This window comes from Athalia rosae, chromosome 5 (assembly GCF_917208135.1).
Source record: "Athalia rosae chromosome 5, iyAthRosa1.1, whole genome shotgun sequence".
Lineage (NCBI taxonomy): Eukaryota > Metazoa > Arthropoda > Insecta > Hymenoptera > Athaliidae > Athalia > Athalia rosae.
Window position 1 is genome coordinate 14,678,531 of NC_064030.1, and position 24,447 is coordinate 14,702,977.

Below are 24,447 nucleotides of genomic sequence, written 5' to 3' on the forward strand. Positions count from 1 at the left end.
TTGAATTGTTAGTTCCGAGTTCATAAATTAACCGAGAGATGGCGCGCACCGCTCCACTTTAGCAACAAATTCGTAGCTCTGAATTTGAGTCGAAAAAATTGGCGATATCTTGATTTTTTCGATATAAGGATCGAGTTGATCGACAGATTCGGGTTCCCGAGCTCAAAATACTTCAGACTTCAGTAAAATAGTGCGAGAAAGAAAAAAATCCGCAAAAATCTTAACCTTGGTCGGTATCGTAGTCGCCTCGTGTGACATTTACCGGCGAGTTTGTTGCTCGCACTTTGACGTTCGTTTGTTTTGTTGTTATAATTTAAATAATTTTTATACGAAAACTTCAGTGCACAAATAAAGTATATTTTATATAATTTTTGTTACGAGTGTTATGAGGTTGGATAAACCATTATTTACAAATAACAATCAATACGAAGTTCGATACGCATTCAACGCTTCATTATGAGAACTATTAAAAAGACAAAAAAAATAACGACTCCCACAAAAATGGCCCATCCGGTGGTTTCCGACGTATCGCTGGTTACATACGTTGTAGATCTTGGTCCCCTGCGGTTGGAACCGATGTAAGGTACAGTTCTAGGTCTGTAACTCGTCGTGTAGCTCGATCTGTTGTGATACGTATTGTACGCTACGCAGTCCATCTCCACGCCAACGGAATCCGAAACGGTGACCCGTTCCGAATTAATATTGTTGTAAAAAGACGAACCCTCGTAATCCTTTTCGTTATCGTTCGACGCGACTCCCTCAGCGTCGAATGTTTCAAAGCAAACCGCGGTATCGTCTCCTCCTCCGCCGTAATCGTTGCTTTCGTAATTTCCCGCGTCTTCAGCGGCTTCGTACGTCTCGAAACTGCATCCCGTGTCACCGCCGCCGTAATCGTTGCTTTCGTAATTTCCCGCGTCTTCCGCGGCGTCGAACGTCTCGAAACTGCATCCCGTGTCACCGCCGTAGTCGTCGCCGCCGCCGCCGCCGTAGTCCCCGCCATCGTCCGACATGGTATATTTCAAGGCCGGTGAATTTTATTCGATCATCCGACTTCGATTCGACTTGCGTAAAATCGTCAATTTGTGCGGCTGGTTACCGTGGACGATTTCGCCATGCTTTTATCTTTCAGACGTGAAAATTTCTCACCCCAATGTTCACCCTTTCATTCAAGAACACGAGCACATTTCCGGACTCCCTGTCGAACTATAGTTTCAACGAACGAGTCCGGAACTTGATGCGAACTGAGAATATTACTTAAATATCCAGTAATCGTAACACGTTCGACGGTCCGATTATCATCTTATCTTCGCATGTTGACCTCTCAATAGAATTCCACTTCGTAATTGGCCGTGGTGTGCTCACAGTTGTTTTTTGTTTGTATTAATTTTTTTTGGTTTTCTTACACCATGTCAATTGCTACCTTTGCGCAAAAACCACGAGGGATTCTCTAGGTTATAAACTACGTAATTTTGGTGGACGTTTCACCATCACTATTACTGTACATATACTAGACTTCGTCGTGTGGCAGAAATATGTAAATCTGGACCGAGCCGTATCGATGAACGCGCAAATTTTCCATTCTCACTATCAAGTGCGTGTGTCACTGATGTGATTTATCATCGAATCGTACGCTGGAGTTATGCAAGTTACGCAATTTCGGCACATGGGCCGCGTGAATACGTCCAATTTAATGTATTTATTTAAGCTAACTATCGTACTCTATTCTACTTCCTTATCTACATCAACTCCGAGGCTGTTAGATGATTTTTCTATCCCCACTCATAAAAATGCGTAACGAATACCAGATGACTATAATTCGGCTTTGTTTAGTTGCGTCTGTTTCTCTACGCAGATGACGTGAAACCAGCTGAAAATCAGTCGAGGGGCTTCACTCTGTAGTCGTTAAGTAGAAATCACGAAGTTATCTTGAAACGAGAGGAACGAAAGAAAATAGTCATCGAACGCGGGCGTACGTCAAATTTATCTATCAAAAAAATGATAACATCAAATTTCAGCCGCATTTCAAAATGTACAATCGATGCAGTTGTAAATTTAATATCCTATTTGGCCTACGGATTGTAAAATTACATAAATCAGCAAAAGTCTGATTAAATTCTACAACATTTCCGAAGATTCTAACGATCTGACAAACTAGCGTTGGAGATTCAGAAGGAAAATAAGAAGGAAAAACTACCCGATATTTCCGTGTAGACAACAACTGCCGCTCGCGCATCGATTATTTTTAAATTATGCGCATTGTCAGAGTCGGACGTCAGGATTAGAACAGTCAAGAAAATCTAGTCGTGCAGCGGTATGACGCAAGAAAGAAATTTCGTAACAAGCTTGAATCATTTGAATAATTTTCTTGGGAAACTTGAATTGTTAGTTCCGAGTTCATAAATTAACCGAGAGATGGCGCGCGCCGCTCCACTTTAGCAACAAATTCGTAGCTCTGAATTTGAGACCGAAAAAATTGGCGATATCTTGCTTATTTCGATAGAAAAAGATCGAGTTGATCGACAGATTCGAGTTCCCGAGCTCGAAATACTTCGGACTACGTTAAAATAGTGCGAGAAAAGAAAAAAATCCGCAAAAATCTCAACTTTGGGTCGGTATCGTAGTCGCCTCGTGTGACATTTACCGGCGAGCTTTGTTGCTCGCACTTTGACGTTCGTTTGTTTTGTTGTTACGTCATCGATACACCGGGTGTCCGTAATACCCAGCAAAATACTCGCAGGGTTTCGAGCGACTTTTTCGCTCACGATCCAGCCGAGTTTGCGGCCCGAAATAAATCGCTGCAAATCCAAGAACCGAACGCATTAGTTTTTACAAAACTCTTGAGACTTCGCGGAGGTTCGGCTGATCCCCGAAATCACCTGAAATGTTGATATTGGACATTATTCACGCGGAACAAAGCGTCCCTTCCGCTTATTATTGTTATAGTTGATCCCCTGAAAAATATTTTTGGCATATTCGCTGATCTGCTTTAAGCCTCGAGGTTTAGCAGTAAGCGACGAGCCCCCAAGAACGAAGATCCTAACTACGTTGAGTTACACACATATATACGCGTATTATCTTATCGCATCGGGGTGTTGGAATATCAGAAAATGTTGGTCAGAGGAAACTGTAACGCGACGTACATTTCTTCGGTATATATATACATATATATGTATATATATAATACGTTGCACGCGTATCATTTTAATGGTATCAATTAGTCCTAATTTCTTTATTTTCTCAGTTCTGCTGCTACTCGAATAAGTCTGAACTCCGCCGCTAAGTAAGCGGACTTGAAATACGAACGTCAAACTATTCGACAACCATTCCAATCGCTGATTGATGGCAACTGATCGTACGACCTCATCAGCCCGAGATGATTGTACAGAATTAATCGGATCCGTCACGGATGGAAAAATGTACGAGGAATTTATTTTTTCCTTACGCAACTGTATTTCCCGTCCAGTTCGTTATTCGGAATATCGTTCTCTCTCTCTCTCTCTCTCTGAAGCGTTGATTTTCAGACGTCGAAAGTTATTCGCGAATCGATAACCAGGAGCTGATATTCCTAACCGTCTGTACCTACACGTGATTAGAAACGTGTTCGATAACAACGAGAAGCTCGATGTAATAAAATTAGAAAAAGCAATCGAATTTCAGGTTATTAATTCCGAAATCTGAACAATCGATTCTAAAAACGCTCCAAGCAATTGAATCGCTGAGAACGTGTCGTTTATAATTTCAGATTATCGATAACAATCGCGATAGCGAAGAAGTTCCACCCGTCGCTGTGCTCAAAAATTATCTTTCCATCGATCCAATTGAGATCGGATCTCGACGCGTCGTCACCCACGCGAATCGATCTCGACGATAGATGAAACCGATAAATTAAACCGGTGTACGATATCAACGAGATTGCTTAACAGCGGATCGCTCGTGGCTACCGAAGAGAGGCACCGAGCGGCGGCGTCCGTTATCTCGAGAAACACAATATCCGATGGGCGATACGTCGACCCGATGTGTTTCAAATCAGCGAAAGACGGTCGCCAGGTTTTTAGTCGCGGACGTTCAAATGTCATCGTCGGTCGCGGTTCGTTCGTTCGACTGCATTGTACGGAAGGAAGCATCGCCCGTTCGACCAAGGGATTCGACCCGCACCTTTCGAAAGAATTTTTTCGCGTTGAATTAAAAAGTTTAAAAAAAACGACCCACGCATGGATTCCGAAAATAAAGTAGCTCCAGGTATTTATCGAAAACCGTTTACGGCTACCGTTCGCTCATTGCGGACGGGAATCACGGATTTCAGGATACCAATTTTAGCCGTTTCAAGTTCAAGGACTACGTCGTTAGATCGCAGGATTATCTGTACGTTTCGAATGTCAAGTCGAATATAATCACGATATTCCCAAAGTTACGAAACAATAGCACGTACGTTGTACGTATTCAATTGACTCGTCATTCAAGTTTACAACAAGCGTAATTATTCGACTGCGATTATTCATCAGCCCCGACACACTGACATTGTCCCTGAAGTGTATATACAATATTCGCGAGGACTTTATTTTCACCGCTTATCGCTATTCGTTTGTAATGCAAATTATAATTCGAAGAAAGGACAACGCGGGCACTCGAATCGCGTTAGACGATTGTATCGATCTGTCGAGTGCAGTAAGTTTTTTTTTTTCTCTTGTTTTTTCAAATTGTGACCCAAAATCGACCATATTTTTGCATTCGACTTCGATCGACGTACCGCCGCAACGGTGCACATCCATCCAGACTTCGCATTATTATTACTGATACTGTTATTATTATTATGTTTTAAAAATAATCACCGAGCGTGCTCATTAACGTAATCTTGACCGTAAAATTTTTTGTTCGTTTGTTTTGAATTCCGTCGATATCGAGAGAGTCTATTTCGCGGAGCAAACTTCGGGCAAGTTCCGAACGCGTCGCGGAATCGACGATTTATTTTCAAAATGGAAGAAAAGCTTCGCCGAAATTTTGACAGTTGGATTAACGATACAGGTGTCAAATTTTACCAGACCTCCGGTGGCCGAAAATGTCAACTCGGAATTATATTTCAGATGATTTCGTGAGCGACGCGACGTCTCGGACGTCTATATTCAGCCGGGATTCTATTATCGGTATTTCGAAACGAAAAGGACATGAAAATTACGTAATAAAATTCGATTAAATATTCGCGACGCGACGAGACACCTGTATCAGCATGCTCAATATATAGCGGGTCAGGGTCGTCGGCGTTTGCGCGCGGATGAATGGCCGATTTTTTCTCATTATCGAGTCGAAACGTTGGAAGCTCGTAAAATCGTATCCTGTGGGCCGTAAGCGAGAAGTGTAATTCGGCTGTAGAAATTGACGTAGTGGGCATTTGTCGGTACCGTCTGACCAAGTTTGAAACCGATCAGGAGTCGTTCGTTCGCTCTCGAGTAACGCGGATACGTTTGCCCGCAACGCGTTCGCCAATCGTTACCTCCGCTACCGATCGCCGCGTAGTCTGCGCTTATTTGTTAGTTGGGAAAAACGTTCGAAGGAAGACTTTGACCTTGAAATTTGCGATTATCCGTCGACGAGTCGATCGGAAATAAGGAAATACCGGTAAACGGACGGAGTTCGTCCGGCAGAGAAGCGACGCGCGCGACTCGAGATCCGCTGGATGAATATATTTCAGTAACAATTGCATAATTGCGAAAATTGTAGAGTCGAAGTGAAGTTTGTCAAGTTCAACTGTGGAACACACTTGCGGTTGCTCGCGTCGCACAACGCTCGCGGTTTGATAACGCGAACGGTTTAACGAATAATCGCGCTACGTTTTCTTTCATTGAGAAGTCAATCGGGACTAACGATACAAGTTTGAATCCTACCGACTCCTTCGCTGGAGAAAAGGAGATTTCGAAATAATGGTGAAACAATCGTTGAATGTGACAGAGCCGGTCAAGGATAATAAAAATCTGGAGGATCGTGTAACGAAACGGACGAGATGGAGGAATTTAGTGGCCTTTTGGATGCTCGGTTTGTGCAACAATTACGGCTACGTTGTCATGCTCAGTGCGGCGCACGACATCATCGAAAGTAAATTCGGCAATGCGGTGAGTGAATTGTTATTTTTGCCAAGAATTTTTTTTTTTTTTCTCCCCCATCGATAAACAACTAATTATCGAGAGATAAATTTGCAATCGCGCGTCCGCGCGTTCAGTGTACTTCCACTATATTACCCCATCATTATCGGTATCGTAGTGGAAAAAAACTTCGTTGCAACACTCCGCGTTGCATGCATTATACGATTCGATAGCGAGAAATCACGCTTTTATTATTGGAGTTGATTTTTTTGCCATTTTTAAAATTCGCGAACAAATGTTTTATCGGAAAAACAATCGACGACGCAACGCTCGCTTTTCGTCGAAGTCGAACTTGTATTTTTCTTTTATTTACATGTGCCACGTGCTCTCCCTCAGTCAACAACAACATCGGAAACATCTGACAACACGACCACTGCAACAAGAGCGTGCAACACCATGTCAACCGGTGCAATACTATTGGCCGACATTATACCAGCTTTGCTCGTAAAAACCGGAGCGCCATTTTTGCCATTTTTAGTACAGTAAGTGACTGACTTTTGGCGACGATTTTTTTCCTCAACGGCGGTTTCTCTCTCTCTCGTAGAATCCGAAGTGAGGAAAAAGTTCGAGCGTCGCGCGCTGCGATTCGGCAAATAATGAGGATATTTTCTTTTTTTTTTTCCTTCGATAGCTTGCGATTGTTGTCCTGCGTATTATTGGCGGCCGGTGGTTTCGTCATGGTCGCTTTGGCCAGCTCCAAATGGCTCGCTATTTTCGGTGTCGTTCTCACCTCACTTTCTTCCGGATTGGGGGAAGTCACGCTGTTGGGATACAGCCGGTTTTTCAGCAAGTAAGAAATCATCGTTTCGATCATTCGTTCGTCGTCTCTTCGTCATCTCTAAATCATCGACGTATACCGAACAGCTCATTCGCGTAACACACGCGCTGCTGACCTTCCACTACAGATTACAATATTTATAAGAAAAAAAAAAAAAAAAATGACTCTCGGATCACGACGCAAACCGTACACACCGCGCCACCTCCACCAATCGCTGCGCTCGCATCTCTTATCTTCATTACCCGACCTATTCATCGCGCGAATAGTATCTACTCCACATCCATGTCGGGATAATATTGAACGACGTCCACTGTGTTTTCTCATTGACACCGATTTCGTTGATCAGAAACGTGATATCGACGTGGTCTTCCGGTACCGGTGGGGCTGGCGTGATCGGCGCCGTTTCCTACGCCGGTTTGGCGATGTACCTGACCACGGAACAGACGCTTTTGGCGATGCTGATCGTACCGGCTATCGAGGCGCTCACATTTTGGCTGATTTTGGTGCATCCCAGAGAGACAGCTCTGTCCGGATTCTCGAAGCAGTTGGGCACCGGGAGCCAACGACCCATCATCGGCTCGGCGCAAAAAACGATTTCGGAAAAGATATCGATGCTCCCGACCCTCGCGAAGTACATGCTGCCGATCGGGCTCGTTTACCTCTTCGAGTATTTCATCAATCAAGGATTGGTAAGAAATTCACACCGAGGATGCGGCGCGAAAATGAGCTCGAGCAACCGGCTTTCTTCTTTTTTGTTTTTTCTATACAGTTCGAGCTGATCGATTTCAAAGGGATCTGGTTAACGCACTCCGAACAGTACAGATGGCTCCAGGTCGATTATCAAATTGGAGTTTTTATCTCGAGATCGTCGGTCAATCTGGTGACGATAAGGAGAGTCTGGATCATGACGGTTTTGCAGGTAGATTCGTTTTGCACGGTCAACTTGTTTTTTTTTTTTTTGTTTTCTGAAGTTCAGAAAGTCGAGCGAAATAATTTACGTACCGATATTTATCCGCGACAGTTCCTCAACATCATTTTACTGACCTTCGAAACGGTCTACTACTACATTCCGAATATTTGGATAGTATTCGCGATCGTTTTGTGGGAAGGTTTTCTCGGCGGAGGTGCCTACGTGAACACTTTCTACAGAATGTCCAAGGAAGTGAGTGGAATGCTCGACGTTTGTTTTGTTTTTTTTTCGCCAATATTTCACCCCGAAATTAATCGTTTTTTTTTCTTTCTTTTTCTTTTTTTTTTCTAATTATTTATCAGATACCGGAAGAGGACAGAGAATTCTCACTCGGAATTACGACGATGGCCGATTCGCTGGGAATCGCATTGGCTGGTTTCTTGGCGATGCCGGTGCACAATGCTATATGCAAATTACCCGAACCGATCCGGTTAGGTAACTAGATTGAATTTATATTATTTATTTATCGAATATTGCTCCGATATTTTCTGCGAGGACCTGTTAGCCGAAGCGGAAATAGTGACGGGGGGTCGGATTCGGGCGCTTCCCGAATTCGATCGACCGATGAGGAATCAATTTTCCTTTTTTTTTGTTTTATTATTATTGTGTACGAAAGTTCCGCCGATTCGGGCGGAAAAATTGTAAAATTTTGGCGAATTATCGCCGAACGGAATTTACATCTCAGAGAATGTATTGTATACGACGACATATGTTACCATGTGAATATATGTATATCTATGATGTTATGTATTTGAATAGATTTCGGACAAAGATTTGAAGACGATAAGGAATACGTCGGTAAAAAAAAACACTGATTGTTGCCTTTACTGAATACAGTATTTTTATTTTTTTTTTTTCTTCATGCATTTGTTATACGTCGTTTATGTATAAAGCCATAGATATATCGAAATAATACGAAATTCATATTCAAAGCTACTCGATTATTGGATAATTGAGAAAGAAAATCAAGTTTTCTTTGCGAAATTTTTGATTGCATTATTATTCAATGTATAATTAATTGTAGGAGCAAATCTTTTTCGGTTCGATTACCGACGCAAGTTTTTTCAATTCTACTTGTATTTTGATTTTTTTATCATGAATCCCCTAGAGAGATTCGGACCTACTGTCGCCGCGTGAAGTTTGGAGACCTCAGTTCAGATGCTTATAATCACGAAGAAAAAAATGATGGAGCGGAGATTCAAAAAAGTTTCGAAAGTTTGGAGTATTCTGCGTCCGGTGACTCATTTTAGAATTTCGAAAAGAAAAAAACAAACGGATAGTTATGACCACCGAGAGGTCGAAAAACGTGTTTTTTTCGGTGTCAAGCGAAGTATGTTAACTTTGTAGCGTCACCTCTCTTCAAAAAAGCGTTCGAAAAAATTGAAAAAATTCAGAGACGTTTCTGAAAGATTTTTCAAAATAATCCCGTTGGAAAATTTCAAAAATCTTAAAAAACGTGACGCCCAGACGTATCGAAGTTCAAAAAGGTGATCTCGGGAACGGGTCAAACAAGACGGATTTACGTGAGCTAAAAATTTGCAGAAAAATATACAGTTTCTAACGTCCTAAACAGAAAATTGCTCGTATCGCTGAATTTTCGGTAATCGTCATTAACGTTTTAGGAAATTGAAATCGTTGAGCGGGCGACCCGGCCGCTACAGCGGCCCTGCATTTTCACATCTCGCCGCGCCGCACATAACTACAATGTTGTGAATTTTTTTCGTGGAACCGCAGATGGTATCAACAAAGCAGCGACGCTGTTAGCGGCTGAGTCGCCCGCTCAACGCCTTCAATTTCCTAAAACGTAATTGATAACTACCGAAAATTCAGCGATAGGAGCAATTTTTTGTTCACGGCATTAGAAAATGTATATTTTTCTGCAAATTTTTAGCCTACGTAGATCCGTCTTGCCGGAACCGTTCCCGAGATCGCCTTTTTGAACATCGATGCGTCTGGGCGCCACGTTTTTCAAGATTATTCAAGTTTTCCAACGAGATCCTTTCGAGAAATCTTTGAGGAACACGTCTGAATAATTTTTGAATTTTTCGAATGTTTTTCCCACGAGTAGTAACGCTCCAAAGTTAACCCACTTCGCTTAACTCTTGGAAAAACAACGTTTTTCGATCATTCGGTGATCATAACTGTCGGAACGTTTTTTTTTCGAAGTTTGAAAATGAATCACAAGATGCAAAATACTTCAAGCTTTCGAACGCCCTTTGAATTTCTGTTCTATCATTTTTTTTTCTTCGTAGTTACAAGCTTCCAAACCGAGGGCTCTAAACTCCACGCGCCGACCAGTAATAAAATACGACTGAAAATCTTATGTGACATTTTTCCAATACGTTTTTATATCGAAGCGGTATTGATCGGCCACATCAATTTGCTTGGCAATTGTTTTGAAACCGAAAAAAAAAAAAAAAAAACAACAAAATCGATCGTCTCACGCGCATCTGTCTAAAATTATTTTACCAGATTCCTCGTACTCCTGGCGCGACAACCACATTTGTTGGAAAGATCCCAACGAGCTCAAAATCGAACCGCCGATCCAAGCACCGTAACGACGTTCGCTCGAACTATTAGCACAAATTATTTTCAGTCTCATACTCTGCAACAAACGAGAAGAGAAAAAAAAAAAAAAAAAACAACATCAACGATCACAGATCCGATCCCCTCATTCGCATAAACCGAACACACGACTACGAGATTACCGGTGGCGTTTTGCTGACCAGGTCCCGGTTAAGTCGGTCGCTGAAACCCGCCAGACAAGAGTTGCCACCCGTCACAACCACGCTTCCGTACAAACTCTGGAAAAATCGAAACAACCAAAAAAAAACGGTCCATAAAATCCCTACTCTCCTTCGCGATCGTTTCACTCACCGGTCTGATGTCCATGTCGCACATCCCGACGCTCGTCGTCACCAGAGGACCGATACCCAGGATGCTGGCGCCCACCCCCTTGACGTTGCTCGGATCGAAGAGCGCTTCGGGTATCATGAGTCTGGTGGAACCGAAATCGTCGTTATAACCCGTCGGGAATTCGTAGCGTTTCATCGGCAGCGAACTGGCGACGTCCTCGTCGTATGGGCTGTCCGATATCTGTAGTGTGTTCGTCTGAAAATCCTGAAGGAGTTCGCGTACCATGTGGTTCAGCCAGGTGGTGGTGGGCTGGGGACCGGGACGACGGGTCCATCGAGGGGGGTCCTGTTCCCTCACGACATCTGTGGAAGAATTTGAAGAATGGAAGACTTTGACCTTGAATACCCTTGGTAGGGAGGAACGCACCCTTCGCCGCCACCAGGCAAGCCGGCACCAGCTCTATGTCCTTGTCTTCCAAGAATTGCTTGCACTGCATTGTTACGAAATCGCCGCCCAAAGGACTCTTGACTATCCCTTGGGTTATGACGTAGCCGTCGTGGACGGGAACAGCGCTGGTGTGGGTAGCGCCGCTGTCGACGACCATCGCCGTTGATCTACCGTTCGCGTAGGCCGCCAGTACGGCGTTCTTGCAAATGTACATCGCCGGAACGTTGAATTTTTCGAACATCAACTCGAGTAGTTTCTCCCGTTTGAATCTGGTGTTCCAAGGACACTCCGTCATCAGAATCGGATGGTGTTCCGGTACGGCGTGCAGTCGATTTTTGTAAGTGTATTCGGCGAGTCTTTCGAACATGTCCCAATCCTCTATCATCCCGTCTTTCATCAGGCTTACGATCTCCATGTCTGAAAAGAAAAAAAAAGAAGCAAGTTCGACGATTTTCCAGTCTAAGAGGATATAACAAAAACTCCGTACCTTTCTTTCGGACTTGTATAGCTGTGGTGTCGATGTTGAATCGTTTTTTTGCCGTCTGATTATCCTGTTGCGTATCCGCGTTATCCTCCCAAACACCAAGGCTGGTAGGTACTTCAGCTTTCGGAGAATCTTCGCCGCCATATCCGACCCTCAGACTTTGGTGACCGATGTCAAATATGATAGCGCCGACTTCGTCTGAAAACGAAACAAAAAGAAAAAAATGGGTGTGATACGGTTTTTCGAAAATTCCACCCCTCCCCCCCCCCCCTCCCTCCCACTCGGCGTCTCGTATATTTCGACCGCTCCTCCCGATCCCGGAGGACCCTCGACGACCGCTCGGTTTCCCGCCAAAAGGAAGATGAGAAAGAAAAAAAAAAAAAAAATTGACTCCACCAAACTTCCCACCTTGATAACGATATTAAAGAGTCGAGTAACGACTTACCACCGCCGTAGACACCGCCGCTCATAGTACGCGAAAGTCATACGGTGCGGTGGCGATCATTGGACGCATGCGTTGCGGGAGAGCAAGGGAAACGGGTCCATAATCCAGGGAGTCGGAGATACGCACTGATATTGGTCCGCGTCTCCGTAACCAGGTTACCGACAACCCCAGCACCCGGGTCAACGAACTGGCACGCGCAGCTCGATTCGGAACTCCGGGCAAGGTGGTCGTATACGTACGTACGTACATATATTCGGCGAATGAAAACCACCGTGTGTCTACCGAACTTGGTGAAGGTGGGGTGGCGGTTGAATTGGCTTTTTGGAAGAAGGGAGAAAAATAATCCTTCGTCTCCGATTTCGAATCAGAGCGCGACGGATGCAGATTAAAAAATTTTATTTCAGCGAAACACCGTCCTCGATTCTACATCTCGTTTACGCATTGCACATTGTTTTCTTTTTTTTTTTTAAACGGTAAAATCGATTTTTGACTTTCTTTTTTTTAAAAATCGCACGACTCGAACGTGTACAGGGTTATTCGGTTCACTATCGGTAAATATCAGAATAATTAATAATTAAAAACTAATTAATAAGAATCATGCACACGAATACATATAACTAATCTAAGTCATCAATTGTTGAGACATTCTTGGTTTTAAAATCGCCCTAGAGAGAGTTTGCCGAACTTCAAGGTCAACCCACAACAGTGGAGGACTGTTTTCGTTTTTTTCATTCGGTTTGGGTGGACTGATGCGCCCTGGAAGGTAGCGGTAAAATTTTATCGCCCGCGGAAAGCGATCCTTGGCGAAACTGTTGGGTTTCCGACGAAACGCCGGTGATCCTCGACTCGGACGATTCGTCCCTGCGCATCCTTGCGATCGGATCCCTTCCTCTGATCCTGTGCCAGCTCCTCGGTCTCTTGGCAACGGGACTCGACGGGCTCCGAGGACCCCGAAGTCCCGCGGGACGGTGGGAAGGCTGCACACCGTCGTATATCGAATCCCTGGACCGCTTGCCCGGCCGTCTGAGTAGCGAAGTGGCGATGGCCGACATGCCGGGAGAAGGTCCTCGAGGATCGAGGCCGTTCGGATCGAGCGATCGCTGCTGCCGAAGGATCTCTCTGGCCGGTGGAATACCTTTCGGAGATCCCGCGCCTGAAATCAACGGTGGTTCGGAATGAGTTCGTTTCGCTTTATGAAACGGAAGGAATAAGCAAAAGAAGTCGTTCTCACCGTTGAGACCGCCCAAGGCGTACCGCATCGCTTGCGCCACGGCGGAAAAAATTCCGCCGGCGTTCCGCCCGAACAGTGCCGGAGGGTCGACGCGAGCGCGTGGCACGGACAGCGCCACGTCCGCAGCGGGGGACGAGTAATAATCCAAGGTCGAAGAGGTCGTGTAACTGTCCACGGAGGACACGGACCTCACGATACCACCGGTTCCGTTCTCGGACTGACCGGAAACGCTGGTGATCGACGTTGTCAATTTTTCGCTGGTCGTCACGCTCTCGAGTTTTTTCAAGCTCGAATTTATGATGGGCATCAAGTCCGAGGAGGACACCTTGTAGCCGTTCTCTACGACGAGCATCATGACGACGCGCGATGAACTCGGCGACGGATTACTCGGGGGCGGACTTACGAAATCCTCGGAGTTTTCGCGGTTCTCCAGATTCTCCTTGTCGGAGTTCTCCTCGTTCTCCTTCATCATCAACCGGGACTCGGAGTGGCTCGATTTTTCGCCGGGTATCTCCGGGGCCTCGTAGAATTCCTCGCTGTCCGAGACCGTCGGATCCGTCGTACAGTCGGCGACGATCCGATGCTCGTCGGAAAATCTCACTTTTTTCGGCTGTTCCTTGGGACACTCGGCGATCGTCCCGCTGCTGGTACCGGGATCGGGAGTTTCGGGGAATTTTTCGAGGCCCCCGAGAGGCGTGGTAAGTTCCATGTCAACGCTGCCCTGTTCCTCTTGTTCCTCCATCACTTCCAGACTCCGGCCGGAATTGGTCCTGAAAAATTCCCTGGAATAGCCGGAGCCGGATCCGTTCGCGGGAGCGTAGCTGACCGACGATCTCGAAGGAGTGTCCGTCCCGTTCATGTTCGACTTTGAATCGAAATTGGTCTGTAGCCCCCGTTTCACGTCAGATTTACCGATGCTGTCCCGTGAAGTTGTCAGCTGACTCGTTGCCGAGTAAAACAGATTTTGCGACGAGCCGTCTCCAACGTCCGTTCCGTCGTCGTTGACGGGCGTCAGTATCGAGGACAATTTGTTACCGGAGAAACTGGCGGTCGGCGTTTTCAGCGAAAAGGCCAACGGGACTTTCGGTGTTTTGAAAGTAGCTCCCGTTCTGTCGCCGGAGAATCCGATTTGCATCGGGGTGCTGGTGTGTCGGATCAACAGTTCCGGCGGTGACGTGAGGCTGTGCAGATTGTGAAAATTCTGCTCGTTCGGCGAGTCGTTGTCAGAGTTCGAGGGACAGGAGACAGTCTTGGTGATCGGCGACGGCGTGGCCTGCGCCGGTATTCTTCCCACCTGATCCTTGCGAACGGAAAACGACGACGATTTTCTGCTTCGCTTTTTCAACGTACACGTCTGAAATTTTTTTAAATCCGAACTCGTTCGGTACAGCTGACCGCAGAGGACGCACTGCAAGGGCAAATGTCGGATAACCAGATGGCAGATGTAATCGTCGTCCGCGAATCGTTTCAACGGTAATCTTTGAAAATTACATAAAAGACAGTCCTTCTTCACCGGAGGTTTGGGATGCTTGTTTTCCTCGTGCAGATCCCGGCAGTCCGAACAGCAGAACAATTTCTTGCACTCGTGACAACGGTTGTCCTGTTGGCAATCGCGTTTCGTGATCAGTGAGGAAATTCGAGCGAAACCCGGAGCAAAAATGACTTTCCGATTTTAAGCATCGATCGCTTTATACTTTATAGGGATATCTTGGACGAGGAGAATAGCTACCGGTGCGATATTTTATCCGGTGTGCGATATATTTAGTCGAAAATTGTTATACCTGAATAAGCGGACTCATCTCTCTAGACTTGGGTCATCTTAATCCGGTACGAGTTTGTTTACACTTACGAAACGGCTGAATTGTAAGTCCGCCAACTTGTTGACACCAAAGTAGACTAACTCTGGCAAAGCCGGACACTCTGGTCCCTCGATTTGCGCGTTTTCTAACGCCTTTCGTCTCCGACTAGGGCGCTACGGGTAAAGTTTTTGAAAAATCTGATTTCGCGGCAAGGAATTTACTTCCATTCTTCTTTTTGGGATCGTCATCGGGAGTTTCGGGTGTCGAGGAGAGGCGGTGCGTAAAAAATTTACGAATTTTGGGGTGTGAAATGAATCGTGATTATCTTAGTCTACGTTTTATTAATCCGAACTAGAAGTCTTCGGATCCTTCGACCCGATTTTACATTTTTCTTTGAACTCGGCAAGTGAGGATTTCGGAATACTGGATATCGTCAGACTGGTTCCAGGTTTTTTCAACTGCAGCTGACCCTTCTCCATCAAAGCGATCGCTTCCTCGTACGGCGGTGTTATCGGCGATTGATTCGGTTCGCGGTATTCGTACTCCTTGCCCTCGTAATCGAGGGGGTAACAAGCGTCCGAATCCGGCTGACTCAAATCGCCGCAAACCACGAAAGGCACCACGTATCTGTTGACCCCGGTCAATTGATCGAAATCGCAGTGCTCGTGGGTGAGGAGAGGGTTCAGCATGTGGGGTTCGTATCCTTCGGGAGGCGAGTAGTCCTTGCAGACTACGAAAGCTTCGATGCTGGAGTTCCTGGAGCTTCTGGGCTTCGTGCAGAACACGTGTTTGAAGAATACCTTCAGCTGGGAATAGAGCAAGGAGATGTCTTTGGCTCTGAATATCTTCGCCACGAATATCCCTCCGGGTTTCAAAACATGGGTGGTGATGTTCAACGCCGCTAACAGCAACTGCGATTGGATGTAGATGTCCATGTCGTGGAGACCGGTAACTGGAAATACAGTCGAAGTTTGAAAATCGCTACCGAATCACGTCCGGTATCGTCATTGACTCACCGTCCGGCGCTCCGTCGCAGACTACCAGGTCGGCGTGTTCGTTTTGGAAATATTTTATGATTTCCTCGGCGGTGCTCACTTTCGTGATGTCCCCTTGAATTTGTACGACACCTTCGAGGGGCGCCATGGCCTGCAGATCCACCGCGACGATTCTCGGCGTTTGGTCGTCACTTTTGCTAAAAGGAAAAGTCGAACGAGTTTCTCGTGAGATTTGATCGAAAGCAATCGGAAGAGAACGTCGCCAGGATCAACAGCGAGTTTAATTACTTCAACTTTCTGGACAACACTTGACTCCAACTTCCTGGTGCAGCGCAAAGATCCACCGCTTTGGTTACACCTGTAATTATTATTTTTTGATTGGTCTCATCGAGGAACGCCGAAGATCCTCGAACTTTTCAGATTTCTATACCTTCGAATATGTGGAATTCGGAATCTATTTGTAAAAGTTTGAAAGCACTTCTCGCCCTCCAACCTTCTTCCTTTGCACGTCTGTAGTATATATCGCGTTTGTCTTTCGATGTCTTTCCCATTTTTGTTGAAAAAATTGTTATCAGAATCTCGTACCAAAATAAACACCACGTGAAAATGACAACTAATTTATTATAGGTTAGAATTATCCAGGCCACGGATTGAAAGAACGATAAATTACTGTGATCCTTTACTCGAATATCGAGAAATTTAAATGCGGTAATTACTGTCACTCGATATGCTGTCCACAATTAATTCCCATTTAATTCAACATTTATTCGGTTTACAGTGCCGAAGCAATATAAAAAGAATATACTCTGGAGCGAGTTGTCGCCCTCTCACGCCCTCTTGATTCGTGCGCGCCTTATTTTTGCGCAAGCACGTTGTCCACCACGCGGTCTTTACACGATATCAGTGGACCGTATTGTATTATGAGGACCGCAGTTAGCACTCAATTACTGTGTAGTGATTTGGTGAAGTTAATTTCCAGATTAGTGGTTCTGTTTATAGTAAACATTCGATTATCATTGATGTATTAAAATTAGATGACAGTTTTCAGCCACAGCCGAAAAGATCCCGAACCGTTTACATGTTATGAATGTCATTTCAATCCGCCAAAACTTTGTTTCAGAATTGACAAGTTTTACGAATCCATATAATTCATCTGTCACAAGGTTCTGTTTGTCAATTTATATTTAAAATTAGTGGAAAACTTTTCCGAATTCGGCGAATTCTGACTTGAAATGAGCGAGGTGCAATAAATCAACTCGACAATAGAGTTCGTGGAATCGCCGCGCGCTCGGTCGCTCGGCGCGAAGAGTGGGGGGGGATTCCGAGAATTTCTCGCATCTTTTGCCGACAAAGAAGAACTCCGAATATTATTCCGCTTATTTTTGCGTGCTCGTAGCATGGAAATTCGGACTAAAAATTAACCCAGGTTTTCCACACTATTCTCCATAGATTGTCTTTATCGCAGTCAGCGGAATGCGGAATCCTGAGTTGCGGTTCGGTAAGCTTTGCATGTGTTTATCGAATCGTTCTCTAGGTATAAAAATTTCGCATTTTTATGATCTTCTTTTCTGCAATGTATCGTTTGCGTGTTTGGCAAAAGTGTTTGTAATAAAATGTGAGGAGAATCGTGGAAATATTCTAATTCGGGTAAGTAGACGAATAAAATTTCTATTAGATTTTTAAAACATCAATCTGATTCTTTAATATAGGCAGCACATAGCGATTGGCGTCCGAATAATATAATATACATATATAATGTAATATATATATATATATATTTAAATATATAATAACGTAACATTAAAAAAAAAAAAAAAAAACAATAATACAACAAAGGGTATTAGCGCTTTTGATAGCAGTAGTCGATCAGTGAATTCAATGATGCATTAATTACAATATACACTATATAATTTAACGTCATTTATAAATAGGTTGCCTAACGTCTATCTTACATTCTTCTCTTTCTCGTATAATTTATTATCATTACATTTAAACAATTGGCTATTATCGTTATCTAAATTATAAAAATTTACCTCAGACTAACTTATTCGTAAGATCCTGAGCTGATCATGTTTCGCTTTCGACATCCTCGACTTTTTCGTCCGGCGAAGGCAACTCCGCCCTCGTAGCTAATTGTAACACGTTTATCCACCTGTGAAAAAATTCAAAAGGCACGTGAAGCGATCGTGGTAATCCAACGCCGCGTTAAGCGGTGAATAATTTCCTTCGAAACGATTTTCTACTAACTTCTCGTGATCCGTGTGAGTGAAGGCTTGCAAATAATAGCTCTTTCTCGAGTGATGAATTTTGAAAGCCTTCTCCCGATCCCTGAAGCTTAGCGGATCTTCCTCCGGGAGTGTCGCGCCTCCGGTGACAGCGAAACCGGGCATCGGCGTCGCCGTCATCGCCAAGCTCTCGGACTCCGACTTGAACGAATACAAAACGAAGTCCGCGTGAAGTGCGAACCATCGCTTGGTCCAGGGTTTACTCGCCTGGGTCTTCAGGAGCAGGTATCCGGACAACACGGACGTCGCGGCGGCCGAAACTTGGAGTAAACTCGGCGCTGGACCGGCCGGCGACGAGGGAGATTTTTTCAGCGGTTGCGTGAGCGCGGCGTGACACAAACGGCACACCCGCATGTTTTTATTGTCCTCGAACAGCAATTTCTGGTTGGAACACTTGCCGCATACGACCTGTGAGCATCGGAAAAAAACGCTACATTGTCCGACCCGTCGTTGAACGAACGGCCGAGGAGGAACGGCCGTTAAACGAAATCCACTTACGATACCGCAGGCTCTGCAATTGTGCTTTCTTTTCATCACCGAGAATATCGCCTCGCATACCATGCACCTCGTAACGTCGTCTGCTGTGACGAGGGCGGATTTGGCGCCACCGGTTTTCAGACTAGCCTTCCGCCTCATGATCTCCTGCATGGTTTTGAAGAGAGCGTCCAACCAGGCCGCCTTACCCTCCGTAGTGTGGGTGTAAAGTTCCACGCTCTTGTGCTCGTCCCTGATGTAAAACGTGTTCGCCGTTTCCAAATTATCACCTTCGACCACTTGGAGGTTTTCGACCATGAATTTCGCCCGTAGTCGGTACAGAGGGCCGGGTATCAGTCTCACGGAACAGAGTAGCAGCACGTCGCTGAGCTGCCGAAAGCGAAAAGAAAATGACCCGTGACAAAACTTTGACGGTTGAATTAATTTTCGTGGGATCTGCGAACTTACCAGAAACAAGTATCTCTCCTGATGATCGCCACTTCGCGCCGATATTTTAACGATCTTTCCTTCCTTAACGAGTTCCCTGGTAGCGCTCACCAGATCTATAGCGTCATAAATGCTCTCTTGAATTTCCAAAAGTTTTTTGAACTTGTCGATTTTCTTCATCGCTTCGTTGGTGTGATTGGCCGCCGTCGAAACCAACTCCAAGGCTTCTGTGAAAAAAAAAATTGTACAAATCGGTAAACGGAAGTCCTACGAAGTCCTGCGGGATCTCGAGGGATCGCTCCAACTCACTCTTCGTGTCCTCGTAGTCCGCGTCGTCCTCGGGAAGATTTTTCAAATAATCCTTTAAAAGTAATTCGTAGCGAGGTAGTCGTTGTATGGGGCTGAGCATGTGATGGGCGAGCGAAAGCTTGGCGCATTCGTCGCGTTTCTGTATCTCGTTTATAATAGCGGCGAATCTCGGTATTTTCTGCTGCAGCGTGCTGATCAGATTCATCGCGTAGTCGAAGTTCTTCACGTATTCGGTGTACATTTTCAAAAACGGCGCAAAGTTTTTCATTATGTCGCCGATCCTCGGATCCGCGTCCCACAAATTGATTATCCGTTCCTCCAATTGGGGCAGCAAAAAATCGTTGTGAAATTTGTAGATCGATTTTATGTTGGAGAACATGTGCTGAACCGTTTCAGGCGCGAACATCGGATGCGCCCGGTTCTCCTGATCGACCTTGAACTGAAAAACTTGATCGATCAGATGCAGGATGTTAACGTAATTACGCTCGGTCGTGAGCAATTCGTTCGCTATGTGCTTTCCCTTCTTTCTCTTCTGTACGACCGCATCGTTTTGTGCGCAATTGTTGGACTCCGACGTCGATTCGTCGACCTGATTCGTTTTTATCGTGGATTCCGCTTCCGAGGATTCGGCGGTGTCTTCCGGTTCCTCTTCGCTCTCCGATTCGCTGATAGCGTAAGTTTCCAGCTCATATTGATGAGAGGTTCGTTCGGCGACTACGTATCTGGGAAAAAAAACATAACGGCGTCAACGATCTCGGAAAATAGTTGCGGGAGAGGAAGCGGCGACTTTCTCGCAACGAGAACGACGCGTCCCAAGGTCGACGATGTTTTGAGGTTAGATTCTATATCGCGAAACAACGTCGCGATTCGCGGAGTTACGAAGTTGGAAATTTCGGACGAAGCGATAGCAGTGACGACGAGCCCGGCGAGGGCGGATTCGGGACGGACTGACGATGAGATGATAAAAGGCACGGAGGAGGACAACGCTACCTTTTCGAGGATTCCAGGTCACAATAGAACACACTACTGGTCTGTTTATGGTAGTGCGGTGGAGCTCCGATGCTCCACCTCCACCATTCCGTCAAAAGCATGTCACTGGAATTGCCCGTAGTAACGATTACGGTACAACTCCGTTCCCGACATGACGTTGCCAGCACGGTATTGTTATTTTCATTCGGATCCAATGGACGTTGCAAAACTAATGGAAAACGCAGACGACGACGACTACGACGACGACAACAACAACAACGCGCACGATTTTTAGTCAACTCCAGATCCGAACGATGACTCAATTGTCACCTACCGCCAACAGAAGCGACGCCGATCACTCGTCGTTCAAGCTTATCTGTTTATCTCTGACCACAATTTCAAGAGATACGTTATCGTCGACGCGCTTATACGCCAGTAAAGTTTCACGATTGATTCGTGTTTCGTTTTTTGTCGCAGCGTTGAACAAAAACCCCAGGGGGGGGGGGGGGGGGGGGGAAGGGAGGGCAAGAAAAGCGCCCGTTTCATATAAGGAGACTGAGGTGGTTCACCTGCTGCTGCGATACTCGAGGACGCTGTGAGACATTTTGACGAAGGACGTGGTCTCCGTGGACTGTTCGACGACCCTGTCGACGTCGGTGCAACCGGCCGGACTCGACGCCGACATGACGAACGGCTGAAATCGCGGAAAACCGCCGTAACTGGCGATCCTGTGGAACGAGTGTTTGCTGTACTGCTGGTCGTCCGGGCCGCCCGCGGAGTCCGAGTCCTGCGAATTGGCATCCTCGCTGGTCGTACTCTGGGTCTCCAGGAGTCTGGAGTTTCTGTTGCCCTGTGACGTCTGCGAGGAAGCGTCCTCCTCTTCGTTCACCGTCAAGTCCGTGTAAAAGGTGCTCGTCGACGATGTAGTCTTCGAGCTGAACATTTTTATCGTGCTGGTAGTCGTTCCTTCGGATGGCTCCGGGAGCAAGCGGGCCATCCAGGACGTTATGTCCCTCAGCTGCCCTCGCTGCATCCTGTTGCGAAGAAAAAAAAATGAACAACGACGACAAAATGTAACGAGAAAACTCCCGATCGGATCGGATCGGATCGTCCTTTGGAGCGACGCTTGACTCGGGCCACGACTGCGATGTTCAAGGATTCGCGCATCCTCGCGATCGTTCGTCTAAGAAAATTGGGTTGAGACCGGTGACGCAATTTCTCAGACGGACGGATCTAATAGAGAGGGTCAATTTCACGTGGGTGTGCGTAATCATACGTTCATTCAAGAGTAGCGTAAAATTACCTCGGCGGAATGCGTAAAACCGCTAACGAATACGAGATACGTGTGCGCGAAACTATTTTCATCAGTCGCAACCAAAACGACGATACGAACGTGCGTTCGGTTGCGGTGTTTCGTACGGATCGGAATCCTTCTCACTTTCGTTACTCGGATTTCCAAAAAGACTGTTGTAGTAAATCACAGAACCCGATAGCCGAAGAAGCTGCGGCTGCTGCGGTTCGGAACGATTACACGAACACTCGACGGCTATTTAAATTCGTTGATTATTTTTGTATAAACATTAGCGTCAGTGGGCAATTTCGAGTGGCCCCACCAAAAATGTGGGTTCAACATCCATTCGGAACGAGCGCGCTTTGTTTACTGGATGTAAACATAACAACGTGTAACAGACTTCGTGCACATGTTCAAATGTTCAAAGCTTTGTATTAAAAAAAGTAAGCGAAACTTGCGGAATACTGTTACACGGTGGATTCCAGTAACGACTGAATAAAATTCACAATCGGCCCGCTAAAGTTCCTGGGAAAACTCGCCACAATTCCGACTAACATTCAAATTATTCCCATGACGATTCCATCGCGTAGGTGGAACTATTTATTTATAAAAACATGTTACAGCCGTTTTATTTATAGAATACAACAAGCTCCGTTGCCTAGACGTTTTCAGGGCATCGCGTTAATCGAGTTAATTGTCCGAAATGCTTGGCTCGACGAGGTTGCAGGCCTTCCGAACTGTCGTTCGTAGTAATACGGAATCATTAGCGGACTCGTTTTTCACCTGTTGTCATTATTTGGCGGAATCGAAAGCTGAAAAAAAAAAAAAAATTCACGCGAACGACGCCGTGACTTTTGAATCTTGGAGAAACGACGAGGAGTTTTTACACGCGTGGTCGAGGAGATAACGACGTAGTAGTCGACGAACAGATGCGTCGAAAAAGTTTAATTCAATGTAGGAGTTGTGATATCTGAAACGTTTATCGTTGACGCGAGAAAGTGGAAATGAGACGATTGAATTCGAGCTAATTGCCCGGCGATTGTGACACACTGAGGGCGGCGAGTCGATCGGGCCTAGCCAACGAAATTTTCATCGGAAACATTCACGTCCAAGGAGCGGACGGGAAATCGGTTTCGAAAATTTGATCGCAACAATGCGGACGATCCGATCGTCCCGATGATCGAGATCGATCGATCGATCGATCGATCGGTAGGGTTGTCAGGGTTATTTAGTGATGTAGGTAATTACCGTTTTCTCTTTTTTTCACGTCTTGCGGATAGTAAAACAATAACAAAGCGGAGCTTGTTGTGGCTAGCATAGTTTCAGTATAGACACACTATAGAGTTCGATATACACCTGCTCGTATAACGCCCCTCCGAAACCTGGCACTGACAATTTTCTTCTATCTATATACGCACACGTGTATATTAATTAGCACACTTGACACGCACGTAGCGATCCGTCGCCACTGTATCGTCGATCGTTAAAATCCCACAGAATTCATAATCCGCAGTTGGAGGTCGAAAATTGAGCGGAGGGCACATGCCCGACGACTGCTCTTCCATGATAACACGTTCGCCAGGAGCTGCTGCACTTCGCGTTCGATTCGGCGGTGAAACGCGTAGCGCGTATCGAGCCAACAGCCGACGAAACGAACGTTTTCCAGCTCCCCATCCAGCGGCGAGCCTCCGGTTCACAAAAATGTTTATCAGACTCTCTGCGCGTCGGGCTAACAGTTTAATTCAGCGCTTCCCCGTCTCTCTCTCTCTCTCTTTCTCTCTCTCTGTTTTCTCTCTCCTTTGATCGGACGAATAATCAGCGACGGTAGGGGGGGTTAGCCTCTCCGAAGATGGCGTTATCGTATGCAGTCGAATTCGCCCCCACTGTGAAAACCGCGTGTCTGGACGACCGTCGGTTGTGTCGGTTAATTAAAACAAAGTCGAGTCAGGGCTCCCAGCGAGGCTCGACCCCCGCCGTTGTAATACCTTGTGTCTGGGGCACTCGACGCTCTACGCTCAGCGCCATAACCTCGTCGAGATATCCAACCCCGCTCGGTCTCCGACGACGATGTCTCGTCGCTTCGGTTTCGATCGTCGGCGGGGGATCTGCGCACGCCAGGGGCGTAGCTAGACCCGCATTTTTCCTACTAACTTAATTTCCGTGATCGATACGCAACCCTCCGGCCTCGGGCTACCGAAGCTCCGCCGAAGCTTTCTTTATACCCGAGCAAAGAATTTACCCAAGACGTTCCGGGTGCCGCGCGATGTGCCGAGACCCCGAAACCGAACGGGCGTTATTTTGCACGGAAGAAGAGTTAGCGACCGGTCGCCGGGCGATTCGAGCCTCGTTAACTCTGGCGGAAGACATTGTTACTCGCTCGGGGTGGGGTGGGGGACAACGAGCCCGACATCTGGCGACCGGTGCTCAGTGCCGTAGAGAGAGAGAGAGATACGAACGAAAATCGTGCAAATCGGTTCGGGGCTACCCCGCCCCCGATTCCCGCTGAGGTTATTCAGCCCGCAACCGAATTCTT

General features: G+C 46.1%; 5 protein-coding genes across 7 annotated transcripts; 1 reads left to right on the forward strand and 4 right to left on the reverse strand.

The window, feature by feature from the left end:
* Positions 1–4,039: 4,039 nt before the first annotated feature.
* LOC105691781 (battenin) lies at positions 4,040–10,329 on the forward strand. The gene is made up of 8 exons (XM_020855697.2): positions 4,040–4,239; positions 5,944–6,104; positions 6,471–6,616; positions 6,766–6,924; positions 7,259–7,601; positions 7,682–7,831; positions 7,934–8,074; positions 8,185–10,329. The coding sequence occupies exons 1-8, from the start codon at positions 4,212–4,214 to the stop codon at positions 8,323–8,325; spliced, it is 1,269 nt and encodes a 422-aa protein (XP_020711356.2). The 5' UTR covers positions 4,040–4,211; the 3' UTR covers positions 8,326–10,329.
* LOC105691638 (actin-like protein 6B) lies at positions 10,282–12,232 on the reverse strand. Its single transcript, XM_048655534.1, has 6 exons — positions 12,115–12,232; positions 11,673–11,867; positions 11,165–11,602; positions 10,760–11,100; positions 10,591–10,686; positions 10,282–10,487 (listed from the first exon to the last, which is right to left on the reverse strand). The coding sequence occupies exons 1-6, from the start codon at positions 12,137–12,139 to the stop codon at positions 10,323–10,325; spliced, it is 1,260 nt and encodes a 419-aa protein (XP_048511491.1). The 5' UTR covers positions 12,140–12,232; the 3' UTR covers positions 10,282–10,322.
* Positions 12,233–12,826: 594 nt separating this feature from the next.
* LOC105691674 lies at positions 12,827–15,485 on the reverse strand. The gene is made up of 3 exons (XM_012410329.2): positions 15,127–15,485; positions 13,346–14,945; positions 12,827–13,267 (listed from the first exon to the last, which is right to left on the reverse strand). Exons 1-3 carry the CDS (start codon positions 15,142–15,144, stop codon positions 12,843–12,845), a joined length of 2,043 nt encoding a protein of 680 aa, XP_012265752.2. The 5' UTR covers positions 15,145–15,485; the 3' UTR covers positions 12,827–12,842.
* LOC105691631 (putative tRNA (cytidine(32)/guanosine(34)-2'-O)-methyltransferase) lies at positions 15,469–17,339 on the reverse strand. The gene is made up of 4 exons (XM_012410260.4): positions 16,570–17,339; positions 16,428–16,497; positions 16,161–16,336; positions 15,469–16,096 (listed from the first exon to the last, which is right to left on the reverse strand). The coding sequence occupies exons 1-4, from the start codon at positions 16,688–16,690 to the stop codon at positions 15,486–15,488; spliced, it is 978 nt and encodes a 325-aa protein (XP_012265683.2). The 5' UTR covers positions 16,691–17,339; the 3' UTR covers positions 15,469–15,485.
* Positions 17,340–18,029: 690 nt separating this feature from the next.
* LOC105691866 (FYVE, RhoGEF and PH domain-containing protein 1-like) lies at positions 18,030–24,240 on the reverse strand. Of its 3 annotated transcripts, none has more exons than XM_012410655.3 (7): positions 23,271–24,240; positions 21,193–21,657; positions 19,655–20,376; positions 19,367–19,572; positions 18,923–19,288; positions 18,387–18,832; positions 18,030–18,291 (listed from the first exon to the last, which is right to left on the reverse strand). In XM_012410655.3, exons 2-7 carry the CDS (start codon positions 21,654–21,656, stop codon positions 18,207–18,209), a joined length of 2,289 nt encoding a protein of 762 aa, XP_012266078.2. In that variant the 5' UTR covers position 21,657; positions 23,271–24,240; the 3' UTR covers positions 18,030–18,206. The 3 variants fall into 3 exon arrangements, with proteins under 3 accessions (XP_012266078.2, XP_048511486.1, XP_012266088.2); XM_048655529.1 differs by lacking the exon at positions 23,271–24,240 and adding an exon at positions 21,927–23,116; XM_012410665.4 differs by lacking the exons at positions 21,193–21,657; positions 23,271–24,240 and adding an exon at positions 20,645–21,035.
* Between the last annotated feature and the right edge of the window lie 207 nt (positions 24,241–24,447).

Coding starts and splice junctions, on each gene's coding strand:
- LOC105691781 (XM_020855697.2), top strand. CDS start 4,212: ATGGATTCCGAAAATAAAGTAGCTCCAG. Junction 4,240..5,943: donor CGAAAATAAAGTAGCTCCAG/GTATTTATCGAA, acceptor TGAATGTGACAG/AGCCGGTCAAGGATAATAAA. Junction 6,105..6,470: donor AAAGTAAATTCGGCAATGCG/GTGAGTGAATTG, acceptor GCTCTCCCTCAG/TCAACAACAACATCGGAAAC.
- LOC105691638 (XM_048655534.1), bottom strand. CDS start 12,139: ATGAGCGGCGGTGTCTACGGCGGTG. Junction 11,868..12,114: donor CGGCGGTGTCTACGGCGGTG/GTAAGTCGTTAC, acceptor TTTCGTTTTCAG/ACGAAGTCGGCGCTATCATA. Junction 10,488..10,590: donor TGGTCAGCAAAACGCCACCG/GTAATCTCGTAG, acceptor CGTTTGTTGCAG/AGTATGAGACTGAAAATAAT.
- LOC105691674 (XM_012410329.2), bottom strand. Junction 13,268..13,345: donor CGCCTTGGGCGGTCTCAACG/GTGAGAACGACT, acceptor CGTTGATTTCAG/GCGCGGGATCTCCGAAAGGT.
- LOC105691631 (XM_012410260.4), bottom strand. CDS start 16,690: ATGGGAAAGACATCGAAAGACAAACGCGATATATACTACAGACGTGCA. Junction 16,498..16,569: donor CGAATTCCACATATTCGAAG/GTATAGAAATCT, acceptor TAATAATTACAG/GTGTAACCAAAGCGGTGGAT. Junction 16,337..16,427: donor GTGTTGTCCAGAAAGTTGAA/GTAATTAAACTC, acceptor TTTTCCTTTTAG/CAAAAGTGACGACCAAACGC.
- LOC105691866 (XM_048655529.1), bottom strand. CDS start 21,988: ATGAAAATAGTTTCGCGCACACGTATCTCGTATTCGTTAGCGGTTTTA. Junction 20,377..21,192: donor CTCGAGTATCGCAGCAGCAG/GTGAACCACCTC, acceptor TTTTTTTCCCAG/ATACGTAGTCGCCGAACGAA. Junction 18,292..18,386: donor ACTCACACGGATCACGAGAA/GTTAGTAGAAAA, acceptor ATTTTTTCACAG/GTGGATAAACGTGTTACAAT.